This window comes from Ictalurus furcatus, chromosome 3 (genome assembly GCF_023375685.1).
Source record: "Ictalurus furcatus strain D&B chromosome 3, Billie_1.0, whole genome shotgun sequence".
Taxonomy (NCBI): Eukaryota; Metazoa; Chordata; class Actinopteri; order Siluriformes; family Ictaluridae; genus Ictalurus; species Ictalurus furcatus.
The window spans coordinates 24,830,948-24,856,326 of NC_071257.1; the positions used below are offsets into that span (position 1 = coordinate 24,830,948).

Below are 25,379 nucleotides of genomic sequence, written 5' to 3' on the forward strand. Positions count from 1 at the left end.
TACTGCCTGTAGAGTCATATTTGAACTGGACTATTTTTAAATGAGAATATTCTCTAATGTCATTTCGATGTGCTTTGACTGCTTTTTGAGTGGTTTGCCTAAGATAAGGAGTCTTTGTAATGTCCCTAAATTATTTCATTGTCCTAATACAAACATCAATGGCAGGGATGATTTAGACATGAGCAACACATCAATCTTCCTCCACAAAGTTGCAGTGATTTTCTTTTCCCCATTCCTCCAAGGAGGTGTCTTGTGGTAATAAACACGTTATAAATCAGTGAGAGTTGATTAGTTTACTCATCATTTATTCCTGCTCATTTTTCAACAGCCTTGAACATACTAAGCAGGAGGATTCCCAAGCAGCATGTGTAGGAGTTTTGTGTGTCTCTTTCCATTAAGATAAGTTTCTATTGACAAGTTGCGAACAGAACACAGGGGGTAAATTATAGTACTTTCCTGGATTGAAAAATTCCTGCTTTGATATGTTTTAGCAGACTTAGATTACCACTACAGAGTTTTGCAAATGTAACCTATAAATGAGTGCATTGTTATTAATTGGTAAAGACAACAATATTAAGACTATGCAAACTTGCACATTCTGGGTTGCTTATTAGTGCTATTATGGCCACCAATCTCCATCCAACACAAACAGAGGTGTCTTGTGAATCCAGTCAAGAGCATGTGAGATGAGGGAGAAGAGGGCGGGGCTTCCAGGCAATTAGTTTTGGAGATCTGTCAGTCATTCCAGATCAGTATGGCAATTGGCTACTCTCTTATTTTATTAGGAGAAAAAGACTGCACTTCTGGCATATTTTTGAGTGGTAATTCATACTAGTGTGTTCAGATGTTGAAATGAAGAGATCTGATGAGAAATGGGTAAAAATTAGCTGATTTGGTAATATATTATTTTCAGAGGAAACATCACTGAATATCATGGCAGTGTAAAATCGTGTAGAGATTATTAAATAGTTTTGTACATGGGACCACATTTCTTTTAAACAATCATTTGATGCCTGTCATTAATGCCTGTTATTAATCTGTAATCAACGCGTTATGGACATCTTTCAAGATACACGAGTTGGCTTCCAGAGAAATCTTTTTTGCAGCTCCACATTTGGTCAATTGATCCTTTTTTCTTTATAGATATCCAGCTTGCTAAGGTAGCTAATGTAGCTCAATGCTGAGATGAGAAATTGTTAGCTAGCTTTGCATACAGTCTACTAAGACTGCTCATTTGATGTTAAATAGTTGACTAAAGCTAAATGTGGATGATGTTACAGTATTTTCAACAGATAAATTTTGTTTAATTAATGACCTGAAAAAGTATTGAAAGTGAACTCAGTTTAGACATTGAAGAGAATTTTTGGAGAGTATTTTTAAGTAGCTGAAGATGAGGAGTGGACGAAGCAGTACTGGTGACATTAGATCTATGGATATGTCCTACTAGAAGTTCTATTCACCATATATACTGTGAGAAACTCTATATTGATAGATTATACAGATGATCAAACTTTCAATTAATGGCTGCCCATACACTCAAACACACCCAAGTGTGCCAATACTTTAAGTCATTTATTCATTCATTCACTTCAGCAACTTGAGCTCATCCTGGGAACACTGGGAGCAAGGTGGGAATACCCTCTGCATGGGACTCCAGCCTATTGCACCATTCACACACACTCATTCACACCTAGTGGCAATTTAATATAGCACCTTCACCTACTTGCATGTTTTTGAAAGTACAGAGATGTTTGAGTGTCAGCCTTAGCAACCAATGTTAAAAAAAAAAAAAGAGTTGTGCATTTTGTTTGGCTGAAACTATCTTGGCAGTTGGTGTATGGTTAATGAATGAAGGTTATAATTGGTGTCAATCGGATGACATATGTATTGTATTTGTGCATGTATAAGAGTTGTCATACTGCAGTGGAAGCAACAGATCATTTGCTGTATATACAGGGAATTTGTAAGCCCAATCATGAATGCGATTGTAAAATCCTGATGCTGTGGTTTCTAATCTCCTCCATCCAACAATTGCACATACAAAAGCTACTTTATTAAGAGCGCCCCCTTGTGGAGAATCTACAGCCTGCTAAACATGACTCAGTGAGTTACAAATCACATGCAACTGTCCCTGTTGATTTACAGGAGTATCTGAACTAAAAAGGCCATGTTTATATACCACAACACATGGCTTATCCACTGTGATGCTTTTAAATGGTTGGCATCAGGCAATTTCTGTCAATTTAAGATCTCTCTTTGTGTGTCTATATCTGCAGGGATCTATCCAACAACCGCATTGGATGCCTTTCCGCGGACATATTTCTTGACCTTGGCAATCTCTCGAAGCTGTGAGTTATGTGCTGACTGAAACGCACAGTGTGCTGTCTGCTCCTACCATGACCTGTTTGTGCTCTGTATAAGAAAACAGACTCCCTGACAATATTGTGGTAGTGAATTATATTTGGCCTTGATTAGGCTTAATATGAATTGTATAATATGATTCTTTGTATGTGTTTTTCAGAAATTTATCTGGAAACATCTTCTCCACACTGCCTGAAGGGCTGTTCATGCACTTGAGTTCCCTGAGAGTTCTGTAAGATTCTTGAGTGGTACTTCTGCACACTAGAAACACCTTGATAACACTATTACAAAGAGATAAACTAATTACATTCACTTGTTACTCATTTAACTGTGTGTGTGTGTGTGTGTGTGTGCGTGTGTGCGTGTGTGTGCGTGTGTGCGTGCGTGTGTATGTGATCAGACACTTCAGTACAGATTACCTGTATTGTGACTGCCAGTTGGAGTGGTTGCTGCTGTGGACCAGAGCCAGATCTGTACGAGTGGGAAACGAGACAGCGTGTGTGTATCCTTTACACCTCCATGGCCTCCAAGTCCGTGGCCTCCAAGAACACCAACTCACCTGCGGTAATTCAGAACATGCATTGATATACAGTACAGTATGTGTTTCTGTCTCTTTCCAATCATGAAAGGCAACATATAGGGACATATAGCAGTTCACTAACAAACAGCTCGGTTCAACTGCAAATCTGTATCCTGGACAAGTGCATTTGATGTTTTCTCATCACATAAAGCCTGGCTTATACTTGCTTTTATCTACACATTCATGTAAACAAAATGGCTGCTGCACATATCCTTTGGTTTGTTTGGAGCTCAAACTTGAGCTCTACACATCTGTGTAGTGCAGTACCAAAGTAAATTGTTGGGGCAATGTAGCACCATGTGACGTAGTGTACATAAATGAAGAAACACACTTATCGTGCATCTCAGATACCTTCCTTATGTTTGATTTTAGACATTTCTTGAATACAAACACTAACTGGTTTTCCTATTACATTTGTAAGTTTTTAAAAACCTTTATATATTAAGGTATGTTCACACATACAGCGACAAACTGACTGGAGACCATTCATTTTCAATGAGAGCTGGTGACTTCTGGCAACATGAGCAACAGCGACCATTGGCAGCTATATGAGGGCGTGTCCAGCAATGTGACAAAGTTGAGAAAAGTTTTACTTTATGCAAATTTGGAGCGACTTGGTGCAATGACTACCACTGGGAGTGAAAACAGTAGAGCACACGTGATCCATGATCCACCATGCTGCCTGCGAGTCCGAATTGTTATGTGGACCCAGACAGTCCAGCAGTTGTACTTTTGCCGCAGATATATGGCCGCAAAGCAAAGAGCACACACTGCTTCTCCTTCATCCTGTAGGCTATGATGCAGATATACACTGGTGAATTTTATATACAAACACTCTCTCGCCACAATGTTTAATTTTAGCAGCAAGAAAAGTTGTTTGTTGTCAAAAATGGAATGCTAGTTGCGACACCCACTGATAAATGTTTCTATAGCAACCAGTAGTAGGAACGCCTGTTGGCAACTTCGTAGTACACACATTCACACACCCATTTACACACTAAGGACATTCTGGAAATGCCAATCCACTCATGTCTCTGGACTCGGGGAGGAAACTGGAGTACCTAGAGAATACTATCCAAAATAACAACAAAAAATATATTTTTAAATGAAACCAGGTGTTTATCAGCTGTCTAACACTGCATTTATTATAAATGAACAAATGAGCATTCTAGTTCTAAAATTGCTTGCTTCTGTTATAATATATACTGTAGCCTCTGTATACGCTTTAGAGTACTGTATTCAGACCTGTACAGCAGGGTGTGTGTATGCTAGCGTGATTGGAATTAGCAGCACAAATCCATTCTGTCTCTTTTCTGGCTCACTCCATCCATTACAGGATTAGGGCAGTAATGTTCAGCCTTTTGGCCTGCACACTGCCTGGCTGCTAGACCAGATCTGCTGCAGAAACCTCATGTAAAACATTATTTATGCCCCTTCCAAGTTATTCAGTCCAAGTCCTATTGTAATAGCATTTTCAAGGTCATCATAACCAGGTGCGCTTGCTGTAGTGGACTGGGATGAGCTGTGTGTGTATCATGGCTCCACAACTATTTCATTCCTTCATGTCATGTGCTGGTTTGAAACTCACTGCTTTTGAAAAACCCTTGTTTCATAAGAGCGGCATTTAACCATAACATCCTTGTTCCCAGAACCAGTAGATAAAGGTAGCTGTCTAGCTCCCCTCTATTTCTTTTTCCTCTGCAATGATAAGGAGCAGCAGCCAACAAAAGCCACAGGTCCTTCTCTGTTCTGTCTATTCTGCATTTGCAATGGAGAAGGACTTTGTATATTAAGGCAAAAACTGTCAAAAATAAGTGTACAAGATTATGGTAATTTCCTAATTGTAGGCAATGTATGGTCAAAGAGTAGCCTTGGCCCAGTGTAAAACACTTAACTACACATTCACAATGTGTTTCTGAACCCTAGAGCATGAAACCAGTCAAATCCAAAACCACTGCATCATTTGCAGAGAGTGTCATCCAAGCATTACATTAGTGTTATAGAAAATACAAGATGGAGCTTCTCACAGAGGCCAAGTGTCTCGTGGTGAGCAGGTTACAGCCAGCATGCGGGGCTGCTGGCATTAGTAGAAGCTTCATCTTTGTGTCTGATAACATATGAGGCTCCAAATAGAATACAAGACTTATGGTGGTGAGCACACAAGGGACAGTGGTGCAATCCTCAAGTCCTCTCGGCCAGGGCAGAACAGATACTCACATCAAGGATAGACGCTCTCTCAATCCTTCTCTCAGTCTTTCCACCTCTTTATCACATTATCTCTTACTTTTCCGTGCCTGCTTGGCAGATCAGTTCATTTAACATGTTATAGGTGTCTGAAGACTCCACAGAACTGACAACACACACACACACACACATCATCATCTCTTCACTGCAACAGGTGGAAATTAACGCAGTACTCCAGCTTTTTTGAGCCTAATTACAATGCACCATTTGGTAGTGTATGTGTGATTATCACAGGCCATAATTTCATCATGTTTCCCTTTACTGAGAAAAGAACTGACTCAAAACTTACTTACATTGAAAGTTTAAGGACAACTTTTGAAAAAAATGTCAGACAAAATATTTAGAATATGCAGACTCAATTCTACAATCATTATAGTTTTAAAAATGTCTTAGGATAAGAGACAAACGAGAGAAAGTTGAATGTTTAGATTAGTGCAAAAGATTAATGTGATGAAATACAAATGAGAAGGAGGCAAACATACAAATAAATAGCTAATAAGATTCTAATATATTGATAATATTTTAATATAGCTGATTGTTCTGAACCTTACGCCAATTAGTCATAACATTAAAACCACCTGCCTTATATTGTGTAGGTCCCCCTTCTGCTGCCAAAGCAGCTCTGACCCTCGAGACATGGACTCCACAAGACCTCTGAAGGTGTGCAACAGATCCTTTAAGTCCTGTAAGTTGCGAGGCGTGGCCTCCTTGGGTCGGACTTGTTTGTTCAGCACATCCCCCTGATGCTTGATCAAATTGGGATCTGGGGAATTGGAGGCCAAGTCAACAACTTGAAAATTTTTTCTGATGTTCCTCAAACCATTCCTGAACATTTTTTTTGCAGTGTGGCAGGGTACATTATCCTGCTAAAAGAGGCCACTGCCATTAGGGAACATGTTTGCCATGAAGGGGTGTTCTGGGTCTTCAAAAATCTTTTAGTAGGTGGTACGTGTCAAAGTAACATCCACATGAATGCCAGGAGCCAAGGTTTCCCAGCAGAACATTGCCTAGAGCATCACAGTGCCTCCACTGATTTGACTTCTTCCATAGTGCATCCTGGTGCCATCTCTGTTGGTAGGCACTAACCACTGCATACCAGAAACATCCCACAAGACCTGCTGTTTTGGAGATGCTATGACCCAGTCATCTAGACATCACAATTTGGCCATTGTCACAGTCGCTCAGATCCTCATGCTTTCCCATTTTTCCTGCTTCCAACACATCAACTTTGAAAACTGACTGTTCACTTGCTGCCTAATATATCCTACCCCTTGCCAGATGCCATTATAACAAGATTCCATGTTTTTCACTTCACCGGTCAGTGGTTTTAATGTTTTGGCTAAAATAAAACTATATTCAGCACATCATATGTTTTGCATAAACTAAAAGAAGCCTACAATTTTGTACTGGCAGTCACAGTAAGCAAGAAGCAGAGATGAAAACTGCTGCATTTGTTTTCAAGGCTCAGCAGAAGTGCTTGAACAGGCCACAACAATATTTAATTTTTGATCCAGAATAGTTAATTGTGTACAGAATTTGATGTAGCCACAAAATACTACATCAAGGTCATGATATCATAATCTCTTTGCACAATGTAGTTTAAGTGCTTTTCATAAGTTTTTCATACTTTCCATTTGCTGTTTTGAGTAGTCAAATTGATAACAACCTGTCAAACAGTGATGCTGAACTGTTGACCCCATACACGCAAATGTACTTGCATAAGTTGGTGATTATATCTGAAGTGATTTCAGTATTACCTCCTCATTATAAATATTGTATTACAGACAATCCTCTGGAGCTCCCTCTGCTTCAGCTGATCCCGTCTCAGAGGCAGCTAGTGTTCCGGGGTGACCGACTCCCACTGCAGTGCACCGCCTCCTACCTGGACCCCTCCATCACTCTGAGCTGGAGCCATAACCACTGGCCTGTACACACACAAGAAGAGAGAGGAGTGTATGTGGAGGACAGCATTATCCATGACTGCTGCCTGATCTCCAGGTAAGAGTGAGGGATTATAGAAAGAAGGAATCAGAGTGAATACTGTGTCTGGCTTTTTGTTTTCATGATTGTAACAAAACCGCAAAAATAAGGCAGAATGTTTTGGGGTAGCAGTTATTCTGTATATTTTTCATCATCATCAGAGCACATGTATGTTATAACTTCACTTATAGACTTCATATCAATATTTTATTGGTAAAAATAATTATCTGATGGACAGAAATTACAATTAATGTGCTTTCTGTCCTCTTTTGCACTGTAAAGGGTGTTCACTTACTTGTGTGAGCCTCTAGAACAGGAGTCAGAATGCAGTCAGTATATGGATACAATAGATTTCAATGTCTCGAATCAAGCACTCTAGAAAAAAACCCAATGTAGCAGAGACAGTAAACGTATGAACAAAACCCGACCATAGTCTGATTCATAGTTCATTGGACTTCAATAGATTTTTTATTAAATTTACCCTCTTGGGTCTGAGCAGCGAACTGGTGACATAGCTTGTTTAAAAAGAGTCAGTTGGGCACTACAGAGTGGCACAACAGTAAAGTGTCAGGGATTTGTAGAGTAGGTGGATTCAGGTTCAGATTTTATTTAAGTAAAGTGCAGCTAGATAACCAAACAGTGAAAACAAGAATCAGAACTAGAACAGCGAATATTAGGAAAAAACACCCAGTCAATAAATGGGACTGCAAAACACACAATGACACACAAACATGACAACAACAAAAGTTTGACAATCAGGTGTGAAACACAGGAACTTGGTGCTAACCAAGATGAAAGGAGACACAGGTGCGAGTGAAAGAAAACATGTGACATGCTGAGGCTGATGGGAGGTGTAGTTCAGTGCCTCTTTAGCGCTATCATGACAGAGCCCTCCCCTTAACATGCAGCTCTCAATGCGTGAAACACTGTCCTGGACAGTCATGCGAGAAGTCTCTATGCTGATAAGGGCCGTTAGGACGATAAAGTTTTTCGATACCCTTAGCATAGCCAGAAGGAGGCACAATGTCGTCCACAAGCTGGTGAGGTGGAACGATCTCTTCTCATAGCTAAGGGGAGGCACAGCATCCAAGGTGGAGCATGAGAATGGTGTGACAGACACCGCAAAGCCAGCAGGGGAGTGAAGTCCAAGGCGGAGCCAGCGGGTGGAGCTAAGTTATACGCAGAGCCCTTGGGGGGTTGAGTGACATCCTCCATGAGGCCAGAGGGGGGAGCAACTTTCTCTGCAAAGCAACTGGGGGGAGCAATGACTTCGATGTAGCAAGGAGGCAGAGCGATGTTCTCAGCCGATCAAGGAGGCAGCGTGACGTCCTCAGTGGAGTAGGATGGCGGAGTGGAGCCGGGTGGTATAATGATGTCCTAGGCAGAGCAGGGAGACAGAGTGACGGCCATGGTGAGGCTGTATTCTATAATGGTGTCCCCCCAAAAAAAGATAACAGATTGTGAAGCTAAATGGAAAGAGAACTCAAATTTAAGCAGGTATGCTATTTGTTCAGAATCTGTGGCTCTAGTTGAAAGTGGTAACATGAAGCGCCACTATGAAACCAAATCGTCTTATTTATAGCCATAAACTAATCATTAATGGTTAAGAATTAAAAGCTAACTGTTGTCACCATTCAGTCATGCTTATTGGGTGTCCTGAACTTTGTAAGCAGTTAATTATATTTAACTGGACCTCATCCTCATCTCTATGATGGCAATACATTTGCCTATTTGTCTTTAATTGATTTTGTTAGATTTTCTGTTGATTCTATAAAATATGTCTGGTGTATATATGGAGTCTATTTCTTGTGCAAACTATGCTTACAAAAAATTGTTTGTAAGTTATATGACAGGACTTCAAGCTTTGCATGAAGGGAAATGGTAAAATACCGGTTTCTCAGCACTACCCATGCTAACGCAGTTACATTAATTTTAGACATGAAAATAGCAACTGGCTGAGAGAAGATAAATACTGGCTTATACCCAAACAAATTAGGAATATACTGGCAATCATTTATGCTTATGCCTTCACAATAGTAGTATTATAAATTCTGGTGTAGTCTGGTTTATTTATGTTCATGGTAGTATGTTTAAATCAATTCACAGCACACGGACATGTAAGTAACCTTGTCCCAACTGTGCGTTACTTTTCAATATCATTGACTTGATAATGACCAGGAAGGACAGGATAGAAACTGAGGATATAAATTGGCAAAGTGCCAGTAGTGTAAGTCCTTTCTGAAGCATGTTAGACATGGTTATCATGCTAGTATCTGGTACACCTTTTGCTAATAATCAACTCTTCCTTATACTTTCATTTTCTTTCACTGGTCAGTGCAACAAGCATTAAAACACACCCACACAATGCACATCTGCTCAGTTATGTGTGTGTGTATGTGGTGTATGTGTGTGCTTGTTAGTGTGTGAGAAAGTAGTGCAGTGCCGTTGATTAGTTTAACTGCCTCTCCCTTTGGTGTGAGCTAGCCTATAAATATTGATGTAGTGCTGACAGAAATATGTTTCCTGTGTCAACATGACTGGAACGCTTTGCTCGCAGTTTTCATAGAGCATGCCGAAAGCTGCAGCCTTCATAAACCACCCAGGAGGATGCTCACTTTTACGTTGTCGTTGTTTGCCCTCGTCATTGTGAGCCTTGTGGTCCCTTTACTGTGAGTGATGATGGTTGTATGGCAATGGGAAATCTCAGTGTCAAACAGGACACAGTGACTGACTCAGTGTGATCTCCAGAGAATATGAACATCCTGATTCTTGCACTTCTTCACTGTGTTTTTCTGTGTTTATTACAGCTTATTCTCATCCAGTCTTTATACCTGGATCCTCTTTTTAGTGAAGTGAAAGGCAGTGTTGTTTGTTAGCTACTTCAGTTAGATATTCTAACAGCATTGAACTAAATAGCCTGCAGAAAGGTATTTTTACACTTGGCAAGAATAATTCAGTGCGCACTGTTTGAATTCTGGGCTTATTTGGGGGAGGGGCTATTTTTAGAGGTTTGCTTTCATATAGAAGAATTCCTTATGAACCATGGATTGATTGTGCAATTCCATACATTGCTGTTGTGCATGCCGGTTTGGAGAATGGTAGGCACCAAGTTTTATCTGATTCTTAAAAAATTATTTTCCTTTGGTACCAACACTCAAACACTGGTCTTCAGATGCATGGCATGTCTAATGCAAACTTGTATAAGAAGATTTTTAGCTATACAGGTTGCCATTATACTTGCATTTTTCTCGCATTCTCAGTGCAATCACTTGTACTAAGAAATTATGGAATTATAGTTGCAATCAATATTATTCAAACCCCACTGCAAATCAGGTTTATTGTCAAAATTATCAGACTTTCAGCTGTTTGCAATAAACAAATCAAACAAAAGAATTGAAATAGTTCAACACAATGAAGTGGTTTCCCCAAATTCAACTGAAAATGCAACTTATAATGACTTCTCCAGTTTCAAAATTATTCAACCCCTTCATGGCAAGCATCTTTAGTACTTAGTAGAGTACCCTTTTGCTGTTATGACCTACTGCAAACGAGATGCATAGACAGACACCAGCTTCTGGCAGTGTTTCTGAGGAATCTTAGCCCATTCCTCATGAGCAATGGCCTTCAGCTCAGTAATATTCTTGGGTTTGCATGCTGAAACCGCCTTCTTCAAATCCTACCAGAGATTTTCTACGGGGTTCAAGTCAGGTGACTGTGATGGCCCTGTAGAATCTTCCATGGCTTCTTCTGTAACCAAGCCTTGGTGGAATTTGAGGTATGCTTGGTTCATTGTCCTGTTGGAAGGTCCAATGATGCCCAAGCTTCAGCTTCCTCACAGACGGCATGAGGTTTTCTCCTTGGATTTCCTTATCAATGAATCCATCTTGCCTTCCACATTTACATTTACATTTATTCATTTAGCAGATGCTTTTATCCAAAGCGACTTAGAGATGAGAAAATACAAGCAAAGATTGTGCAGGTTTCCAGTGCCAGAGGATGCAAAGCAACCCCAGAGCATCATCAAGCCACCACCATGCTTGACTGTGGACAGAGTGTTCTTTCTTCATTCTTCTTCCTCCAGATATACCACTGATCCATTATGCTGAAAAGTTCCAGTTTTTTTCATAGTGCCACAGAACAAAATCCCAAAACTTCTGTGGCTCATTTACATGATTTTGAGCTCACTTTTTTTGTGCTTTTGGGTAAACCTCAGTAAACCTCAGTGCCTGTTGCCACCAAGTCTTACTGCAAGTCTTTTGCAGTCACTCGGGGGTTTTTCACAACCTACCTTCTCAGAAATCTGGTTGCAGCTGTTGATAGCTTCCATTTTCTGCCCTGTATAAGTAGTGTACATGCCTTCCTTGCCTGTTATATGGATTAAGCGTTCTGTCTCATCTGCAGAGAGCAGATTCCACACACAATGCAGACCACACCAAAAATTTGGTTGAAGCAAACCCCCAGACATCTGGCTTCAAGAGGACTGGGGATCGGTTCTCCAGACTGCTCAAAAACATCTAGGTCACACATGTAACCCTGTTCCCTGAGAAGGGAATGAGATTTTGCGTGAGCTTCATGCTGTGGGAAGCGCCCTCGCACACAACAGGTATCTGAAGTCTATGTAAAATCACACCTGTTTATAGGCCTGCCGTGGTCAGATGACTTGGCATTTTGCACATCACATGACTATAAAGTGGCACCTGTAAGTCACATCAACAGCTTCTCTTTGTTTGAAGCAAAGATGCAATTTAAAGGCATAACCCAGTATGATAAAACTATGCAACGTCTCGTTCCCTTTTCAGGGATCAGGGTTACATGTGTAACCCAGACAGTCCCTTTCAAAGGGAACTCAACATTGTGTGAGCTTCATGCCGTGGGAATGAGGATACCCACTCCATCATACCACTCCGTCATACTGTCCAAAAATGTCTGAGCTTGAGGGTCTCTGCAAGATCCTCGACCAAACTCTAATACCAAATGAGTGTGTATGGTGTAGAGCACCCCACCGCTACACACACATCCTGTAAGGGTAGCCCTTATATGAAGCCTTTGAGGAGGCGACCCCCCTAGTGGAATAAGCCCCTATGCCCAGAGGCGTGGTGAGACCAGGTGCCTCATAATCAATAGAGATTGCTTTCACTATCCAAATAGAGATGGGCTGCTTTGACACAGCATCACCTCTACTATCACTGCAAAGCAGACCAGCAACTGCTCCGACTAACGGCACTGGCCGGAGCGGTGAACATAAGTACAAAGAGCCCTTACTGGACACAGTAGGTGCAATCCTTCTCATTACAGTGTAAGGAATGGAGAAAGCCTGCAACATTACCAGCTGGGCAGCAGAAGTAAGCACATAGGTAATAATCCGGCCTAGGATATAGGGAGGCCTTGGCTGATCCAGGGGGCAAAGTCAAGGCAAGAAGGAGCAACAGAGCTGTCAGGGCCAGCAAAAAGAGCTAAATCAACTTGAGACAATAGATTCCTGCGAACGGGAATCTCCCAGAGAGTGCCGTGCAGCCAACATTATCTCAGAGAACCATATTCAAGAATTTCAGTGATAAGACTACGGCCCACATTTCTAGGCAATTTATATGCTACACTAGATGAGGGCCACTTGAGAGACCGTGAGCTGGACAGTCATTTAAGGCCATTCCCCAGCCTGTGAGGGAGGTGACTGACATTACCATCTTGCAATAAAGAGACGTCCCTAAAGTGTGACCTGAGGCTAGAATTCGGGGACACCTCCATGTTCTCAGAGCATGTAGGCATCGCAGTGTGACACTGATTACTCTCCCAACTTTCAGCCATCACTGAATGGTCTCCTGCAATGGGCCCAACATTATGACGTTGGCTGCTGCTACCATAAGCCCCAACAGTCTCCCTAGAGACTGGAGGGGATGCCCAGACCTAACTTTATCTTGCTGAGTGTTGATAAGATTGCCCTATGCGTGTTGGGGATAGACATGCCCTCATCATATTCAAATCCCTTATAACCCCTAGAAAAGATGTCCTCTGACTGGAGAAGCAACTTTCCCTGAGGTTCACCCTGAGCCCCAAGCTCCTTATGTGGGCGAGAACAACATCTTGATGTTTTATTGCCAGGTTCCTGGACCGCGCTAGAATTAACCAGTTATCCAGGTAGTTTAGTACAAGGATGCCCTGGAGTCGCAAAGGAGCCATTGCTCACTTCGTGAAGGTGCGAGTGGATAAAGCTAGACCGAAAGGATATTGATATGCATTGCCTCCAAACACGAACTTCAGAAACTTCTTGTTACTGGGCAATGGAATATGTGTCTATTTTAGATCCAGTATGTCCAAAGAGTATGGTTCAGATGACGCAGATCTAAAATTGGCCAAATACTCCACTCTTTTCTGTGGACCAGGAAATAACGGCTGTAAAAACCTCCCTCCCTCACAGAAAGGTATATGTTCAATGGCCCCTTTGTCCACGAGAGGTCTTCCTACTCTGTGCTGACTACTGTGGTTAGCATGCCTCTGAAACAAGGGGTCGAGCTATGAACTGGACCTGGTAACCCTTTTCCATGAAGGACAGAAACCAAGGAGACACATTTGGCAGTAGTGTTCATACTGCCAGATGGTCTTTAGTGATGTTAACTTTCCACATTTTGTTGGGGGGAAAGCATCAGAATTACGTTTCCCTGTGATATCTCACTGACCAGAGAAAACTGAAAACTTGGGACAACTTTGGCTAGGGGAGCCCTACAGTAATACTGGGTACTAACTTCCCTAACAACCTCTTGTCCCCTGATACCTCTCTCAGCAGCCCATTAGGACTGCTTTCAAGGGAGGAAGGGGCAACAGCGATGTCAGGGCCAGAAAAAAGATCTACCTTTTTGGTCAGAAGCTACTCTGAAGCTTACTCAGGCTCAAATGGGGCACCTGACACACTTTCCAGGGCCACAGAAACGTCCCAGGAAGGTATGTGTAGTCTGAAGATGGGCCTCAGCTGTCTGACAACACGCATGAACTTCGAAGTTAGAGGAGGTTGCCTCACAGAGGCTCCATCAATAGGGGCATGGTTGGCAGAAATGGCAGCCACATAGAAGGTGCCAACCCTGCTGAGAACATTCCTGTAAGTTCTCCAGGACTGTAAATATTGTGCAGTTTACTGGGTCTAACTGACATTAATCACACCATGATACAAAAAGTTACCATTTGAATGCATACAGTTTTCAGCTGGATAGTACGCTAGCATTTAACCTGGTCTCTACAACTTCGGTTGAGAGTCTATTAGCTTGTGCCCATCAGGGGCCACTGATAGTAGTTAATACTACTAATAGCAAATGTAGACAGTCTTGGCGAACTCTTGCTAGAGCCTCTGGGCTTTTTGCCTTTTTGGTACTGATTATCATTTTTAAATCAGGCCTACTAGCAGGCTGCGACTGCGGCTGCCCGGTCCCCCTGGCTTTCTGAGGCAGGAGGCTGGCCACCACACTCACCTTCTGTGCCTGCCTCACAACACTGCCATTGTATGCAGCAACCCACAAGCGAGACCCGCTGCCACATTGGCTTTGCCAACCAATGCCGAGGTGGTCTTACATGGCTTGGATGGCAAATCCGGCCCCTCTAATTTTGCTGCTGTCAATGGAGAGAGGTAGCTTGCAAGCGCCTTCTCAACCTTCGGCATAGAAAAATAACTGTACTGTTTATTCCCATTGATGGCAGAATAATCCAACGTCGCAGGGTTATAAACACGGCTAGTGTACGGCTTTCCCCAGAAGGGCGATCTCCAAAACCTGAAAGCAGAGAGGCAGATCTGGAGGAAAGAGCAAGAGATGGAGCAGCTCCGGTTCCCCCTCCAGATCCATACAGGACCCCAGAATCCGAGCCGGCTGCCTGCCTCTACAGCGGCAGCCCAAAGTCCTGAGGTTCCAAAACCCATTTTGCTTCGGCTGAGAAGCAAGAGAGCTTGTGAAGCATTCACAATGAGTGCAGCCAGCCACCTCGAGGGCTGCCACAGCACACTCCACACCCATACACTTAAAACACAAGAATACACAAACAATGTGCCCATCCCCCTCTGTAATAAAACAAGAGCTCATTCTGTTTGAACAGGATAGTGACAGAAGAGAACAAGTATATATATATATATATATATATATATATATATATACACACACACACACACATATATACACACCCACACACACACACACACACACATATATATATATATATATATATATATATATATCTTTTCTCTTCTGTCACTATCCTATATAGAGAGAGAGAGTGAAGAGTTTTAGGAGTGCTCACACAGACAACCAACATGCGGCTTTGCTGAAGAGAAAGAAAGCTGATGATTTGATATACAGGCTCCATTTTATTGTCACGCGATGTGCAAAATGGTCATCTGACCATGGCAGGCCTTTAAATAGGCATGATTTTACACAGACTTCAGGTACCGGTCACGCATGAGGGCGCTTGTCACAGTGTGAAGCTCACTCAATGTTGAGTTTCCTTTGAAAGGGAACAGCTTTGAAAGTGTGAAAACAGACAAATACAAGGGTCAGAAATGAACATCATCTAATGCCACGGAGCCGACTTTTTTTGTGTATAAGCCATATAGTAATTGTTAGATTTTGCATTTTGTACTTCATGAGCACCTTAGCAGGAGTCACTCGTGACCTGTTCCATATGTCTCCTCTTCCAGTGAATGATACGATATTTTTCCTTTTTTTTCACAGTCTCTGTTGGCATGTGAAGGATTTCTTGTCACTCTGCTTCTGATTAAGACGTGCAATTAATCCTTGCACCGCCTTTCAACACATAAACTGTGCAGGCCTTTTTTTTCCCCACATGGAGTGCATGCTGTAATGTTGCTCTTGGCAGCAGGGAGATCCCACTAGATGAGGAGGTGGGGTGTTAGGAACTGCTCTCCTTTCCACCACAGACTAGCCAGTCTGCCCAAGCTGCCAACCAAAACACTGGCCCACTTAATCACAATCCTCAGCCAAGTATATACACATATATGTACATGCAAGCTGATTCCTGCTGCCATATGGTAAACTCTGAATGAACTGCTAATAAGTGTCCAAAAGTCAGCCTGGTGTTCAAAATCTCAGGTTATGTCCACATTACATGCGAAAAAAAAAGAATTATGCACATGCAAGGAGTGGTGTTTTTTGTCAAAATTATCAGGGCAAGCTTCTGAGTCCTGTTAGTTTAACAAGCGTTTAAAGTTAGTTCAGTATCTTAGCAGAGATTTCGGTCTCATTGCTTGTGCTTTTTAACAAGCCTTAAATTATGTCAGTCTTACTAAAATATACTCCAAGGCTCTAATTTAATACAAGAATTAATTGAGCATGGTTAGTGAGCAACACGTGGGTGATTCACAATGAAGTATGGTGTAAATGACATCACAAGTAGGAAGGTGGATCTCAAAGACATTCTAGCAAGAGGAAACTGAAACGCATGTTTTAAAGGCAAAGAGATTTGTCAAATTATGTTCAAAATATTATATTAATCAGGAATAAAACAGCACAGAGCATGCTGTTATAGGACAATAATACACAACAGGGTGTTGTGTCACGTAATGAGGTTAGGACAGATGCAAATGCAGATAAGAGCTTTATTAAAGAGAGGAAGGCAGACAAATCCAAATCGTGAATCAAAAGAGTGGTCCAAAAACAGTCAAAAGGTCAGGTGATTCGTAAACGGGCATAAACTAGGCAAGGTAAAAAACAAAATGAAAAACTAGATGTGAGATCAAAAACTATGAAACTAAACATGAACAAAGGCTTGGCACGGTGAATACACTCAGTACTTAGCGACATACATAGATACACAAGGGGTTTTAATAACAAACGTAATCAGGGGTGAAACACAAGACAGCTTTTTTCCCAAAGCAGATTTACAGAATTATATAAATTCAGGATATAGATTTTAAATGTTAGAATTTATCCCTAATGAGCAAGCCAGAGGTGATCATGGCAAGGAAAATCTCCCTGAGATAATATGAGGAAGAAACCTTGTGAGACTCAAAAAGAAACCCATCCTCATCTGGGTAACAATGGATAGTGTGATTATAAATAAGTAAATCCCTTCTGTAAATGTGCTAATACGACATGGTCAAATAGTGCAGTTGTGTAAACAGGAAAATTCATTACATGAAGTCTGTTTTTACATGAAGTCTGTTCCCTTCAACATTGTGTGAGCTTCATGCTGTGGGAAGCACCCTCGGTACCGGTATCTGAAGCTTGTGTGAAATCAGGCCTATTTATTGGCCTGTGGTGGTCAGGTGACATGGCAATTAAGCACATCCCATGATTATAAAACGGCACCTGTGAACCACACTGTCAGCCTTATTACCTTCAGCAAGACTGCATGTTGGTCGTTTTGTGTGAATGCTTGCAAAAAGACTCTTCATTTCCTCTCTAATTAAAAAAAAAATCTTTTTATTTTTCTGTGCCTTTAAAAAAAAAATTAAGAAAAGTATGAGTGAGAGAGAATTCAGCAAGTGTGTCACGCATTGCTCCAGTTTCATCACTGGGGGGATGGACACACGTTTTGTGTGAAGTTTCTGGGAGTGCGTCATGCCACAGTGGCTCTTGAGAGGGCTGACTGTACGCATTGTGAGTACTTTACAGTCAGGCAGCTCTGCTTGTGGCTTGCACTCACAGAGCCATTTGGATCTGGACCAGCCGGCTCAGATCCTGGGGATCTCGTATGGATCTGGAAGAGGAGCCGGAGATCCAGAGCACTAGTCTACCTCTTGCTCTGTCTTCGGGGTCCGGCTCTCCGCCAGATTTTGGAGCTTGCATCACGACGACTCCTACAGTTATGGAAAGCCAAAACACCCTCTCTGACTCTGAGGAGCCAGAGGGGGGGTGCCATTGCACCAAAAACGCATAGCAGCTCTCAAGCATATAAAGAGCTGCTTGAAGTGATTACTAGGGCAGTAGAAAAACTTAATCTAGACTGGCCTGGGGAAGAAGAAGGGGCTCATAGCAGGCTGGATGAGTGCTATCTCCCCAGTGAAAATAAACCTTACTCACACTGCAGAAAACCTCCCTTTTTTCCAAAAGTGCCTGATGAAATATCACGCTTCTTGTGAAAACCATACACTAGCCATGTTTATAACCCTGTGACGTCAGATTATTGGATCATCATGGGGAATGAACAGCACAAGTATTTAGCTATGCCAAAGGTGGAGGAGGCACTTGCGAGCTACTTTTCTCCATTGACAGCAGGAAATCTAGGGGGACCGGTTTTGCCATCCAAGCCATGTAAGGCCACCTCAGCATTGGTTGGCAAAGCCTATGTGGCCACTGGTCTCTCTTGTGGGTCACTGCATACAATGGCGGTGTTGCAGGCCTACCAGTCAGACCTGCTGAGTGAGCTCAACAACACCCAGGATTTGGACCTGAGGCAGTGGCAGAGCTATCGGCCGTTCAATGGCTAGCTTGGTTGCGGCGCAGAGGCACTTATGGCTCAACCTCTCAGGGATGGGGGATAAAGATGCCCCTGTTTAACCTTCTGGCCTCTTTTGGCGGTGCAGTTAACACCATCGTTGACACGAGTGGAGCCTGGGCCAGCACTAGTGCAAGGGAGGCACAGAAGGCGAGCATGGCAGTCCGCCTCCCCCAAAGGCCAAGCAGACAAAGAAGGAGCGGTCCTGATGAGCCGTGGAGGGAAGTATCAGGGGACTTGAGGCTGTTCAGGTAGTTAGCCCCCAGTATTACTGTAGGGCCTCCCCTAGCTAATGTTGTTCCAAGTTTTCATTCTTCTCTGATCACCAATCTGTCACAGGGCAACGAAAATCTGATGCTTTCCCTCCAACAGAATGTGGAAGAGTTAACATCACTAAAAGACCATCTAGCAGCATGGAAACTACTGCCAGATGTGTTTCTATGGGTTCTGTCCACCATAGAAAAGGGTTACTGGGTCTAGTTCAGACCTCAACCCCCCCGGTTCAGAGGTGTGCTCACCACAGTAGTCAGCACAGAGCAGAGCCTGACGTTAGTGCAGGAAGTAAGTTCCCTCTTGGACAAAGGGGCCATAGAACATGTACCCCATTCCCTGAAGGAGGGTGGTTTTTACAGATGTTATTTCCTGGTCCTCAAAAAAGATGGGAGTATGCGGCCAATTTTAGGTCTGCGTCATCTGAACCATACTCTTTGGACATACAGGTTCAAGATGCTGACGTTCAAACTTATCATTCCACAGATTCAGATCAAAGACTGGTTTGTGACAACAGTTCTAAAAAAAACTGTGACATAGAAATATTGGCCAGTCACAAGAAGTTCCTGAGCTTTGCATTTGGAGGTAATGCGTACCAATATCGGGTTCTTCCATTTGTTCTAGCTTTATCCACGTTCACAAAGTGCATGGATGCTGCTAAGGCTCCGTTGTGACTCCAGGGCATCCGTGTACTAAACTACCTGGATGACTGGTTAATGCGAACTGTTATAATTCTAATTATAACTATTAAAGTCCATTGCTTCCTGATCCAGCCATGAGAATGATTTCTGTATGTTCTTCTTTTGTCAAAAGCATCCTTAAATGTTATCTGTTGAAAATATATATAATATGGAAGACATTTTGCCAAGTATTAATTTCCCCTTTGTATGAAGACTTTTGGGACACCCTGTACAGCCTTCTTTCATAAATTGTTATATAAATGCCTCCTTACAGAAAATGTCAGCATATCAATAATTATCTTTTTTCTATGATAAATAAAAACACATTTTATGTTCACATTTATTATTAGCCTTAAGTTACAGTGTCCTCAACTAATATTGGCACCCTTGGTAAATATGAGCAAAATTTTCTTATACTCTACTCTTCTGGATATCAAACAATTGCAAACAGAACTCTCCAGATTTACATTACATTTACATTTATTCATTTAGCAGACGCTTTTATCCAAAGCGACTTACAAATGAGAAAATACAAGCAAAGATCCAGATCCTTCAAACGCTGGTAGACTCTGATCTTCAGTTCACCCCACAGCTTTTCTATGGTTTTAATATCAGGGGACCGGGATGGTCAAGGCAGGACCTTGATTTTGTGATCAGTAAACCATTTTTGTGTTGATTTTGATGCATGTTTTGGCTCATTATCCTGCTGGAAGATCCAACCATGGCCCATTTTAAGCCTTCTGGCAGAGACAGTCATTTAATTTAATATCTGTTGATATTTGATAGTGTCTATGATGCCATGTATCCTAACAAAATGTCCAGGTCCTCTGGTAGAAAAACAGCCCCAAAACAACAAAGAGTCACCATCATATTTAACCATGGACATGAGTTACTTTTCCATATGGCTATCTCTCTCTGTGTGCCCAAACCACCTCCTCTTCCAGGTTGATTCATAAAATTTCTAGTTGGCTGGAGCTTCTTAATTATTGCCCTGATGGTGGAAATGGGCATTTTCAAGGCTTGTGCTATTTTCTTATAGCCACTTCCCATTTTGTGAAGCTCAACAACATTTGCCACACATCACAGCTGTATTACTTGGTCTTACCCATTGGTATGAATGACTAAGGGAATTTGGCCTATATGTTACCTCAAATGTATACCCCTGTGAAACAGGAAGTCATTGTTGAAAAATTTCCTGTTCCTAGTCAGCAAGGTGTACTAAAAAAATTTAAAATATAAATGGGAATATACTTCAAATATATTTTTCTCATATGAATTCATAGGGGTACCAATAATGCAATAATGCACAGCTATATTTAACCAATATATTTTTTATAAACCTATGCTGTATTTGTAATTGTTTGATATCCATGAGAGCAGAATATTTTGTGATTTTTTTTAACAAAAGATCAAAAGGTCAAAAAAATAAAGACAATTTTCACAGCCTTCTTTGCTCATATTTACCAAGGGTGCCAATATTATTGGAGGGTACTGTAGGTAGCTCGTCTGTCATACAAGCCACTGTGAATAAGCTGTTCCTGAAGAAATGATAATGTAATATTAATATAAACCTATAATTTGAATTATAGCTGAACTCTTGGCAGAGCCCTATTGTTATAGAAAAATAATCAACGTCTTCTGACAAGTCCAATTCGAGAATTCAACCATGCAGTAGTATAACACAAAATAAAAGTGTGTAGACATGAGCATACATTATGTTAATAGGATATCTGTGAATAAGAACTTTTTCAAAGGCTCTGCTTAAATTCTGTTGGTATCAGAGGTGTGAATGTTGGGTGATTATCTAAATGAAACCAACTTTACCCAACTTTCACAGTAATAATAAGTTATTATTTTGAAAAAGATTCTGATTATGGCTTGCTTTTTACATTTTCTCATTATTAAAGCTTAGTTAATTATATAATTTTGTCTGAAACAGGATTGAAAAGTACCTGCTTTTCAATTGTACTGATGTGCAGATGCAATCACCGCTACTGGAGTGATTTTCAGACATTGTAAATCACATTGCAGCTCTAAACTCATTTGCATAGACAAACCAGCCTGCATTTCAGCTTTAAGTAGAAATGTCCCAAATGGCATATTCATTAAGGCAGACATGCAAAAAGGGCAAGTGGTATTTTATTAATTTGAAAGACAATCCTCTGTGGATTTTGTTATTAAATGAGCTTACACTTTTTTGGCAGCTATCTAGTTTCCATATGTTTTTACACATAGTATATCAGGACCAAAATGTCCACAAGTGACAACTAGCTGTGGAAATTTATGTAGAGTTAATTTTTAAATCTGCAGTCTAGTCTAGATTTTAGCACTTGCCATGTTGGTCAGTGTGCAGTGTGACACAAAGCACAAATGCTGAGGATTTGCATAGCTTATGAGAAATTAACTAAAGAATCAGATTCATGGTGATTCCCTGTGTAACAGATTATTTAATTAGAAATTTAATCAGATTTGCCTCAATTACTTTATTTTTACTTTATTTACATGTATAGTTATCAGACAGATTCTTAACGGATTTTTAGGCTGCATCTAAACATTAGAGAAGGCATTTCCTGCTACACTGCAATACAATATATACAATAGCATGCTTTTGTGCTTATGCACCCCTAATTTTTTTTAATCATCATTTTGTCATAGGTGTTTTTTCTGCCTTCTGCATTTGTGTGGCAGAAAGTTAGAGTGCCTTTAAAGAAAGTCACATGGTCTGTGATAGACTTATTTTCAGACAAAACTTTAATGCTGTCTGGAACTTTTCCTGCAGTGACAGAAACAGGTAAGAGCCAAAGTTTGTGTAAGAACTGTGGCAGGTTCTCCAAAATGTTTGGAACAACATGCTTGCTGATTTTCTTGTAACACTGTGTGACAGTGTTCCTGAGAGAATTAATGCATTTTAAAAGAAAAGGGAGGTCACTCTGAATTTTTATTTGATTTACTGCTCGTTGTAGTAATTATTTTGATATTTGAGATTTTTCTGACGCATAAAAAAGTTCTGGCATAGTCTGAAATCTTGTATTAAAATCTCAGTGTGTGATTGCTGCTGTGATGCGTGTGTAAAAGCCACCAATAGGAGACTGGAATAGAATGGTGCAAAACTCACAGGACATCTACAAACATAGTAGTAGTAATCGTGAATAATAAACAAAACATGCTAATGGATGGAATAAACCATCTTTATCACAGTACCTCTAGATCACTTTTATTGCAGTAACTCTAGAAACTGAAGAAAGTTTCTGTTCATGCAACTCCATTTTTACACAAGTTTGAGGATGAGGCTCAGAGGTGGGTAGAGTAGTCAAAACTTTTACTCAAGTACAAGTAAAACTCTTATAAAAATAATTACTCAAGTAACAGTAAAAGTAACAATGCTAATAATTACTTGAGTAAGAGTAATAAAGTATCCAATGAGAAGACTACTCAAGTAGCAAGCAAATCTCAAACACACCCCAAAAACCAAACATTTTTCCAACAGTTGACTGGCTTTATTTTCACAACACGTTAACAACACAAACTTGTCAGCACCTGCATTTAAACAAGACAACAGAGAACAAAAGGACAGACTATGGAACAGAACAGAAGAGAAAGTGTGTGTGTAGACAGAGCAAGTGTTTGTGTCTGTCAGTATGTGTGTGTGTGTGTGTGTGTGTGTGTTATGGGGGGGAGATGTATGGGTGTCCTGCCTCCGTCTTTCCACTCTTCAGCCATTATGTTCCAGGACTGAGCCGCTAAACAAGTGAGAAGTTGTTGTGAATGCATTCAGACCACTGCAGCGTATCGTGAGACTCATGACCTCATTATACATGATATAAACTAATTATGAAAGCTACATATATTCATTAACATTTAACGGAGGAATGCCACCGAATATTGCAATGTAACGTACATTTTTGTGATTAAAAATTAACTTGAGTAAGAGTATAAGTAGGGCAGTGGGCAGTAGACAGTGGGTGGGCAGTTAAACCTACTCTTAAATGTAAAATTTTTTTTCGAAAAGTTACTCAAGTGAATGTAACAAAGTAAATGTATCATGTTACTACCCACCTCTGATGAGGACTGATAACATAAGCAGAAAATAGAAATTTTCTACTCTTACTGCTCGCAGTTCTTCTGTTCTGATCTTCATCATACAGTTAAATTGCTATTATTATGTCTTCTGGGAAACATGTAAATATCTTATATAGCTTCTGAAGGGCAATATAAAATGGAAAATATAAGATCTTTAAATAAAATAATAACAATTTACAAAGATCCTCCTGTTCAAAAGTTTATATCCCTCTGGCTCTTAATGTATCATGTTGCCTTCTTGCGCATCAGGGAATGTTTGCACCTTTTGTAATAGTTGTGTATTAGTCCCTCAGTTGTCCTCTGTGTGGAAAGATAGATCTCAAAATCATATAGCCACTGCTGGAAAGGGGTAAAATATGCAGAAGATTTAGGAAAAGCAATGAATGTGCAGGACCTGGAGGATTTTTCTGAAGAACAGTGAGCAGTTTAACTGCTCAGGAAAAACAAGGGACTCATGAACAACAATCACAAAACATAAAAACGTTATTCAGCCAGGTAACAACACACAGTATTAAGAATCAAGGGTATGTAAACTTTTGAACTGGATCATTTGTGTAAATTCAGTTATTGTGTCTTGTGGACTATAGTAAGCATCTGTTATGTGAAATAGTGTATTCATGGCAGAAAAAATAGCTATTTTTATGATCCCTCTTTTTTTTTTTTCTTCAATTACTAATATTTTACAGAGGGGGGGCCAGTGGCTTAGTGGTTAGTGCATTTGCCTTGCACCTCCAGGGTTTGATTCCTGCCGCAACTCTGTGTGTGTGGAGCTTGCATGCTCTCCCTGTGCTTTCGGGGGTTTCCTCCGGGCACTCTTGCTTCCCCAGTCCAAAGTCATGCATGGTAGGCTGATTGGCATGTCCGAAAGTGTCCGTAGTGTATGAATGGGTGTGTAAATGTGTGTGTGATTGTGCCCTGTGATGGACTGACACTCCGTCCAGGGTGTCCCCTGCTCTTTGCCCCATGACCCTGGGATAGGCTCCAGTTTCCCCACGACCCAGCAAGGATAAGCAGTACAGAAAATGGATGGATGGAACATTTTACAGATTCTGCAAGGTGTTTGTAAACTTATGACCTCATCTGTACATCCGAAATGGAGAACACAGTCTGTTATCATACAATCTTTTATAGAAATTTGCCTGAGATTTTATCCGGATTTATCGGGTAAGGAGTGATAAGTAATAACCTTAAAAGACTGTTGAAATCGCACAGTCCGAAACTGGATTAAGACTTCTGCACTGTACCGTAAAGGCAAAAAAGCATGCCTTTATCTGCTGCACCTATTAATCTGTCACTGTAAATGTCACACTCTAAGACACAGACCTTTTTAGTTTAAAAGCAGTATTTTAAAAGGGCATATTTATACTTTGGCCTATTTGAGGTATTTTGTGTTAATGAGAGATATTTTGTTGTCGTGTGTGTGTGTGTGTGTGTTTCTGTGTCTGTGTGTGCTGCAGTGAGCTGATAATGATTTCAGTTCCATAAGCAGTAGCTAAAGATAGTTTACCTTCAGTACATTAGTAATGCTATATTCACATGCATTTATTTCAGGCATATATGGTTAAGCTGCTCATGGCATTTATTAATGCCTACCACACAAAAAAGTTTATGTTCTCTTCCTATATGTCTATTCTTCATCCCTGCTTGAGCTCTAGAAATCCAGACAGACGTGCCGTCCAGCGTGAGCTAATAACTAATGGCCGGTGCGTTGTGTAGCCTGGCGCCCATGCTGAGTAATGGCGTGAGGCTAAAGA

General features: G+C 41.0%; 1 protein-coding gene across 1 annotated transcript in view; it reads left to right on the plus strand.

The window, feature by feature from the left end:
- LOC128605862 (adhesion G protein-coupled receptor A1) overlaps positions 1 to 25,379 on the plus strand; it is a 252,530-nt gene that overhangs the window by 66,702 nt on the left and 160,449 nt on the right. The window contains exons 4-7 of the mRNA XM_053621671.1: positions 2,277 to 2,348; positions 2,522 to 2,593; positions 2,762 to 2,925; positions 6,970 to 7,183. Of these exons, the coding sequence (XP_053477646.1) occupies positions 2,277 to 2,348; positions 2,522 to 2,593; positions 2,762 to 2,925; positions 6,970 to 7,183 (522 nt within the window). The remainder of the gene's footprint in view (positions 1 to 2,276; positions 2,349 to 2,521; positions 2,594 to 2,761; positions 2,926 to 6,969; positions 7,184 to 25,379) is intronic.